The following is a 9,183-nucleotide window of genomic DNA, read 5'->3' as shown; positions in this document are numbered from 1 at the left end:
ATAGTCAGTAAAACACAAGTAGACATCTTTCTCGTATTCTTTGCTTTCAGCTAAGATCCATCTTACATCAGCAATGGTTATCCCTTGTCGCACATCCTCTTCTGTATCCAGCTTGCATTTCTGGAAGTCCTCTGTCAATATACTGCTGCAATTGTTTTGGAATTATCTTCAGCAAGACTTTACTTGTGTATGATATTAATGATATCATTAGATAATTTCCACATTCTGTGGGATCACCTTTCTTTGGAATGGGTACAGATATGAATCTCTTCCAGTCAGTTGGCCAAGTAGCTGTCTTCCAGATTTCTTGATATACATGAGTGAGTACCTTCAACATGGCATCCGTTTGTTGAAACATCTCTTATTTTAACACTCTACTTTCTAGTTTTTCTTATTACCATTTAGAAAATTACTTTTTACCTTTCACAGTCTATTCTTCTGCCAGCCTCTTAAATATTGGTGTTCCCTAGAATTTTGCACATGGTCATTTTCTCCTCAGTGTATAGGTTCTTCCTGAACCATTGGATACTTTCATGACTTTAGTACCATCTAAATGCCTAATGTCTCCTTAATTTTTATCTTTATCCTAGACTTCTCTCATGTACTCACAGATAATTAATTACACCTATATTTTCCATGGCTAAGATCAAAGCAGGCAGCTCTGGTGGTATAGTGCCTAAGGCATTTGACTGCTAACCAGAAGGTTGATGGTTCAAACCTACCAGCTGCTCCATGGAAGGAGGACTGGGCAGTCTGCTAAGAGGAAAGCAAGATTGCTCATATGGTTACCTTCTGTCCAACTCCATACTTCCATTCTTCCAGTCTCAATTAATGGCATCAACATCTATCTAACTGCTCATGTACTTTTTCTGTGTAACTGCCCAATAAATAAATCCATGACCAAATTTTGTTTTTCTTCCAAGATTAGTTTCCTGTTCTTTATCCCTGTTGCATTTCCTTAATATAGGTGTCCGTCTCTTGAATTTGTCTCTTCTTTTTAACTGCTTAAAACACTCTACTCTTCTGGAGCATTGCTTCTGAAATACAAGTCAGGTTGTGTGTGATACCTCCAGGACTTATATTAATCTCCTTATTGGTCCCTCTTTATTGAGAGAGGGTTTGTTGTATGTACCCTAGAAAGTGCTCATGACAGTCCTTATCATTGTGGGGTATCTAGAAGATTACAGAAAGCTTATTTATAATAACTTTATATATATATAAAACTAAAAAACATGGTAAGCTTTATCCAGTAATATATTAACTAACAGTATATGTACATATGTTATAAATACTATAAATACAAATAATTAGGGCATGAGGATATTTATACTAATTGTGTGATACTTCCAAGGTCTAAGAAGAACTTAGGACCATAGTACTCAATTCTCCATAATATTTTGTTTCAAATTCTCAACAGTAGCCATGATGAGTTTCTAGAAGTATTTTACATGTCACCTGTTTCTGAAGACTGATCAAAAATGTATTTTTATAGGCATCAGTGTCATTCAAGGATGTGACTGTGGAGTTCACCCAAGAGGAGTGGAAGCACATGAGCCCTGCTCAGAGAATCCTTTATAGAGATGTGATGCTGGAGAACTACAGCCACCTCATCTCAGTGGGTGAGCAGACTTTGCTACGTAACTCTGTAGAATGCAGTTCTCCTCCTTGACTGCTACTTTTTTATCCTATGTTTTACTTCCTGTTCTCTTTTGATTGGTGTTGGTTTATTAGAATGTCTTAACAAATTATCATCAACTGGTGGCTAAAAACAACAGAAATTTATTCTCCTACAGTTCTGGAGACTAGAAGTCCAAAATTAAAGTGTTGGTAAGGCCGTGTTCCCTCTGAGGATTCTATGGAAGAAACTTGCCTTGTCTATTCCTAGCTTCTGGTGATTTCTAGCAGTCTTTGGCATTCCTTGGTTTATAGGTGCATCACTCCAATTTCTACTTCTGTCTTCATATGTTTCTGTGTGCTTTTCTTCATCTCCATATCTTTCTCTCCTTATAAAGATATAATTTAGATATCTTATAAAGATATCATTTAGATACCCATATACAGTATGAGCTCATCTTAATTAACTTCATTACATCTCCTAATTTTCAAATAAGGTCACATTCACAGACCTTGGGTGCTAAGACTGAACACATCTTTATGTTCAAGAATTGTGGAACACAGTTATGTCCACTAAGTTATTGATCAACTTTTCTCCTGTTTGAGGGTCATATGTACCTACTTTGCATACCAGGTAATTTTGGATTGGATGCTGGATGATGTGAATTTTAATTGTTGGTTTGTGGATGTGTTGAATTCTTTAAAATATTTTTGTACTGTTTCTGGAATATTAAGTAAGTTACTTGGAATTAGTTTGACCATTTGTTTTAAAGCTTTGTTATGTTAGATTCAGATCAGCTTTTAGTCTAGGATTAATTTAAAGGTCCATTTAATAAGACAGTGCCCATTATGTTATTTTACTGCATTCTTGGACTGTTAAAGAGATTTTTCTATTCTAGTCCCACCCGTGTGTGTAATTTGGTGAATTTTCAGCCTACTTTGTTGTTGTGTGCTATTGTCAATTCTGACTCACAGTGACCCTATATGACAGAGTAGAACTTACCCATAGTTTCCTGGCAATAATGTTTATAGGAGAAGATCATCAGGCCTTTTCTTCAGTGCAGCCACTGGTGGGTTTAAGCCACTGACCTTAGCAGCTAAACATTTAACCATTGACTGCAAGGCTCCTTCAGCCTATTCTATTCTGGGGCTTTTTCCACCAACTTTTGGTGGTTTCCTTGCATTGTTGAACGAGTTAGTACTCTGTGGAAGATTCACAGGAAGATCTTTCTGCAGATCCCTTTGGCTCTTCCTTAGTATAGTTCTTCTCCAGGATTTCGTCCCACAAATTTCAGTTGTCTTGGACTTCCTAAACTCCCAGCTCTAGTTCCTCAACCTGTTGAGATTGTCAGGTTCTCCTTTAACTTTCTTTCTATTCTGTGGCCTGGAAACTCTTCAGGCTGTAAGCTATGGCAATCATGGGACTCACCTAATTTGTTTCTCTTTTCTTAGGAATCCCTGCCCTGCACTGCCTGTTGTTTAATTTTGTATGGTTATCAGTTGGACATGGCAAGGTAAATTGGTCCCTGATACTTCATCATGGCTAGAAGTGTAAGTCCCTTGTAGACCCTCTTGTAAAACCCAGTATACTTGGACTGTTACTAAAATTTAATGTTAGTTAGGGTTGAGATTCAGGGAATAAGGAAATTTATTTCTTTTTCACTTCATCCCCAAAAGGGTCAAATTATTATATTTAATGTGCAGCAACTGAAGCTATACCTTCTTTCCCATTCATAAGTACCAAAGCCCATTACCTGATCCAAATCCTAAATCATTGATTATTTTCAGGGCATTGCTTTTCAAAACCAGACGTGATCTACAAGCTGGAGCAAGCAAAATATCCATGCTTATCAGAGGAAGACTTTCTAAACAGGGGCTACCCAGGTGAGTTAATTAATATTAACAGAAGGTGTTCAGAAGAAATTGAATCCACAGTGATCAGTTAGAAGCAGGTGCTTTTAGAACCCTTTTTATTTGGAAGTTTATAAAGAATAGATCCAATAAAATATTGAAAGTAAAAGTATAACTTAGATGATGCAGTGTAACCATGTTGATTTTCTCATCTTCAGAACCTGAAACAACAACAAACCAAACCAAACTCACTGCTGTCGAGTTGGATATGACTCATAGTGACCCCTCCTTGGGTTTCCAAGGCAGTATCACTATGGAAGTAGATTGCCCAGTCTTCCTTCTGAGGAGTAGCTGGTGGGTTTGAGCCACCAGCCTTCTGGTTAGCAGTCAAATGCCTTAGGCACTATGCCACCAGAGCTCCTAAAAGCTCCAAAAGCTGAGGTCCCAAATAAAATTTTTATAGCCCATAAATCAAAGAATAGAGTTAAATTTAATAGAAAATGATAAAAAAAAAAAAAAGTCATGAAAGCAACTCAAATTTGGGGTTAAAGAATTGGAAAGGAGAGAGAGAACATAGTGTTGTCATTGGTTATCTACTATGGAACTACTGTTGTTGTTAAGTGCCATTAAGTCCATTTTCAACCCATAGCAACAGATACTTTCTCAGTAAATGATTAATGAAGTAGATGTTTATAATTACAAAGGTATCTAATAGAGCAAAGTACAACCATACTAATTATTGGAAGAAAAATGTACTTAACAAAATCAGACCCATAAAGCTCAGCATATTCCAACATAAAGTAAGACAAACATATCTGCCATATCAGCTGTCAGTGTACAACACCAATAAGAAGTATTGCTATCGTATTGTACCAAAGAGATACACCTAAAAATTATATGGAAAACTTAGTATATAAAATAGTAAATTAACAAACCAATAAGCTTAGAAATAATTCAGGGGTCTTTTTTCTATTACTCAAGATTGAATTCAGGCAAAACATACCAAATTAAAAAAAAGATGTCTTTATTTCCTAGGGCTTCTGTAACAAAATGCCATAAATGGATTGTTTTAAACAAACAAACAAGAAAATACTGCCTCAGAATTCTGTAGATTTGAAGTCCAAATCAGAATATTGGCCATGTTGAGTCTGAGTGAGGGACTGTTTCATGCCTTTCTCCTAGACTCTGGTGGCTGCCTGCATTCCTTGGCACTACTTTGCTGCTTGTAGATGTATCTTCACCTGCCACCCTTCCCTGTGTGTGTTGCTCTGTTTCCATATCTCATCTCTGCTTTTGTAAGATACCATTGAATAAATACTAGGACCATCCAACTCTAGTGTGATGTCTTGAACTTAACTGCTGTCTTCAAAGAAAGTCCCCATATCCAAACAAGGGTGACATTCACTAGAGTTTAGGATTTCAGCATATATTTCAGCATATTCTTTTGGGGGACACAAATATATAACAGATGTCATTTGAATAATAAGTATAAAATAATGACCATTTTTAAAGGACAGAATAAAAATTTTGTGCACCAAATAGATATCATCAAGATCCATTAGCAACAATTGTAAATAAGGAGAAATAGAAACACATTAAATATAATAGACCTTGATTTATTTCTGTAGGTTTATACCAAATATAATGGACAACAGCTGAGAGTCTGGAATGGATTGGCAAGCTGTAGCCTTTGGGCCATGTCTGAGTTGTTACCTGTAGATTTTTAGAGCTCAGCAATGCCAGTTCTTTTAAATATAGTAAATTTCTCTCATGCAACAACAGCAGAGCAGATTAGAGACAGGGACCATGTAGCTTGCAAAGCCTAAAATGTTTTCTTTCCTGACATTACAAAGATTATTTATTGACTTCTACTTTACAATAATGTTTTTCAGCTGATTGTTTTTTTTACCCACTAGGAGACTTTAAATAATTAAAAAATGTTAGCTTCATATGCTATTTTTAATTTTCTAATTTTTAGAAGACTGCCAACTTGATGACTGGTTAGAGAAGAGCCTAGGAAACCAAGACAAACATCTGTGGCAAGTTTTATTCACCAATAAGATATTGACCACTGAGCAAGAGAAAATATCAGGAAAACCACGTAAACTGGACATAGATATATTTACTTCAAGAAAAATGCCCTGTAAATGTGACACTACAGTGCCTACTTACAAGAATTTCATATCATTGGTTCCACATTATAGTTCTTCAAGAAAGAAAGATGATGAGTTTAAAGCATGTGCAAAATGTCTCACTGTTAGAAATGAGAGAATGAATACTGGGGAGAGTTGTTTAGCTTACAATCAGAATGTGAAAACATTTAGTCAGGAGGAGGAGTGTGTTCATCATTGGTCAGTGCAGACTTTTGGGCAAACTTTTGAGAATAATGAAGATGGAAAAGCCTTCCATGAGAAAGCAGCTTTCATTACACCTAAGAGTGACCATACAAAACTAAAATCCTATGCTTATAATAAATTTGGTAAAACTTTATGTGAATCTACCCTTGATATATCTCAGAGCATTCACACAAAAGAGAAGAATGAATATGAATTTAATGAAAATGAATGTAACAAAAATGGGGATAATTTCATTAGTATCACTCAACTTCACAGAAAAGACCCAGAAAGGAAAATGTCTATCAAAAAATCCGACCTCAGAGGACATCAGACAGGTCACACAGAGGTGAAAATACTTGAATGTGGAAAAAGCTTCAACCATAATTTAGCCCATATTATACATCAGAAAATTCACACAGCAGCAAAATCCTGTGTTTATAACAAATGTAGAGAAACTGTTAAATACCAGTCAGCCTTAAAACTCCATCAGAAAATTCATACAAGGGCAATACCCTATGAATGCAAAGAATGTGGAATATCTTTCTCTAGGATGTCATACTTCATTTTCCATACAAAAACTCACACCAAGAAAAAACACTGTGAATGTAATGGATGTGGGAAAACTTTCAGGAAAAATTCAGAACTAAAGAACCATCAGAAAACTCACCTGGGGGAGAACTCTTTTGAATGCAATGAACATGGGAAAGCTCTCAAGCAGAAGTCATACCTAAACAAACATCAGAGCACACACACAGGTAAGAGGCCTTATAAATGTGAAGAGTGTGGGAAATCCTTCAGCTGGAAGTCACGCTTCAGTGAACATCAGAAAAGTCACACAGGGGTTAAACCGTATAAATGTAATGAATGTTGGAAAAGTTTCAGGTATAAGTCAGACCTAAGAAAACATGAGAGAACTCACACAGGTGAGAGACCTTATGTATGTGGTGCGTGTGGGAGATCTTTTAGCAGGAAGTCAAACCTCACTCTACATCAGAGAATGCACACAGGGGAGAAACCCTTTAAATGTAATGAGTGTGGGAAAACTTACAGTGATAAATCAGCACTAAGAAAACATCAGAGAACTCACACAGGAGAGAAACCCTATAAATGTGATGAATGTGGGAAAGGTTTCAGCCAAAACTCAATTCTCAGAAGTCACCAGAGAACACACACAGGGGAGAAGCCTTATGAATGTAATGAATGTGGGAAAGGTTTCAGCCAGAGCTCAATCCTCAGAGGTCATCAGAGAACTCACACAGGGGAGAGACCTTATAAATGTGATGAATGTGGGAAATCTTTCACCTGCAAATCATATATCAGAATTCATCAGACAATTCACACAGGGGAGAAGCCCTGTAAATGTGATGCATGTGGGAAAGGTTTCAGGAATAAGTCAGAGCTAACACAACATCAGAGATCTCATACAGGTGAGAGACCCTATATCTGTGATAAATGTGGGAAATCTTTTCACTGGAAGTCAAACCTTACAGTGCATCAGAGAACTCACACAGGAGAGAAACCCTTTGAATGTATTGAATGTGGAAAAGCTTTTAGCAGAAAATCAAGAGCAATGAGACATCATAGAATTCACACAGGAGAAAAACCTTATGAATGTAATGAATGTGGGAGAGCTTTCAGAGAGAAATCACACCTTAGAGGTCATCAGAAAACACACACACGGGAAAAACCATATAAATGTGATAAATGTGGGAAAACTTTAAGCTCTAAGTCAACCCTCAGAGTCCATCAAAGAATGCATGCAAATTATAAGCCCTAAAATGGTAATGAAAAATTTCCACTGTCAATCAGATTTCAGATTATATATCAGAGAACACACACAGGAAAAAAACTCTATGAAATGTATAAAGTGTTTAACCCAGAAGTCATCAGAGAACTCCCACATGGGAGAGACTTTAAACACATGGTGAATGTTTGAAAACTTTCAGCCAGAAGTTATATCTGGGAAATCATCAGCAGACTTACATAGGTCATAAATGTTATGAATATGGGAAGTAGTAGCTGGAAGTCAACTCTCTTTACTACATTAAAAGAAACCTTTGAATGTAGTGAATGTGGAAAAACTGCCAGAGTCAGGGTGAGAAAAGATCAAATAATTCATATAGGTGAAAAACCTATAAATAAGATTTATGTGGAAAGTTCCTGTTCAAGAAATAACCTCTCACTGCATCTAAGTGAACACCCAGGAGAAAAACCCAATGAATGTAATGAATATAGGGCAACATTCCACAGAAAGTCAAACCTCCCATTTTTACCTACCCAGGAAGGAAAGCTGATGAAGGTAATATAGGAAGTACTATGAATGCAAGCATCAGAAAACTCACATTGCACAGCAGCCTTCAGAAAGTAATGCATGTGTGTAAGCATTCTGCCAGAAATCACAACTCATTGAACATCAGAGGAATCACAGTGAAGACACCTAGAATGCAGTATGTGTGTGATGACTTTTAACTGGAAGCCAGCTTTCTCAGTACAGTAGAAAATATATAGAGGGTATGGATACCATGGTGTATCAAAACACACAAAATCAATCTTGGGAAGATCAAGGATGTGGGGCATCCTCCATACCAGAGATCACCTTTCAACTTGACTTGCTCACTGGTAATTTCCTCACTAGTAATGTCATATATTGACTAATTTCATACCAATACCCATTTTCTATTCTCCCTCAGCTCATACTATTTAAATTTCACAGCTACTTCTTTCAAATGGGATATGTCACTAATTTCTGGCTAGTGGAATGTGGAAGTCTGTGATAAGTCCCATAAAGGACACCTCTTCAAATCCTTCATGTTCTGTGCTTTTCCTCATTAAAATGGAATATAAATTACTAGGAGACCTTGGGACTCATGAAGAGAAGATGAAAGGACACATAATGGAAGAAGCCAGGGTCCAAGCTGAGGAACAGTTTTCCCTATGTAAAATGTTATTAATATGGAAATAACTTATTTTTTACTGAGTTTTTTTTTCAGATTTTACTCTACTAGTTATATAGTCATCTCTCAGTTAATAGAACATATGTGTATGGCTTGTGTTTGAAGTCAGCACTCAGTGTGTAACAGAAAAACCACATGGAAGAAAGTCTTGACCACATCCAAATCATTATTGTTAGGTGCTGTCAAGTCGGCTCCAACTCATAACTACCCTATGTACAGCAGAACGAAACACTGCCTGGTCATGCAACCACCCTCTCAATCTCTTCTATACTTGAGCCCATCATTGCAGCCACTGAATCAGTCTATCTTGTTGAGGGTCTTCCCCCTTTTCTCTGACCATCTACTTTACCATGCATGATATCCTTCTCCAAGGAATGGTTCCTTCTTACAACATGACCAAAGTAGGGGAGACAATATCTTGGCCATTC

At 36.8% G+C, this 9,183-nt stretch overlaps 1 protein-coding gene across 1 annotated transcript in view; it reads left to right on the top strand.

The window, feature by feature from the left end:
* The window catches only part of LOC103196222 (zinc finger protein 782-like), a 15,276-nt gene extending 7,094 nt beyond the window's left edge, over positions 1–8,182 (top strand). The window contains exons 2-6 of the mRNA XM_042780639.1: positions 1,493–1,619; positions 3,403–3,498; positions 5,444–7,558; positions 8,000–8,063; positions 8,122–8,182. Of these exons, the coding sequence (XP_042636573.1) occupies positions 1,493–1,619; positions 3,403–3,498; positions 5,444–7,558; positions 8,000–8,063; positions 8,122–8,182 (2,463 nt within the window). The remainder of the gene's footprint in view (positions 1–1,492; positions 1,620–3,402; positions 3,499–5,443; positions 7,559–7,999; positions 8,064–8,121) is intronic.
* Positions 8,183–9,183: the final 1,001 nt, after the last annotated feature.

Source organism: Orycteropus afer, unplaced genomic scaffold (assembly GCF_000298275.1).
Source record: "Orycteropus afer afer isolate SDZICR_OR568_19922 unplaced genomic scaffold, OryAfe1.0 scaffold00005, whole genome shotgun sequence".
In the NCBI taxonomy this organism is placed as follows: Eukaryota; Metazoa; Chordata; class Mammalia; order Tubulidentata; family Orycteropodidae; genus Orycteropus; species Orycteropus afer.
The sequence above is the reverse complement of the archived record's forward strand: the minus strand, read 5'-3'. Positions and strand labels throughout refer to the sequence as shown.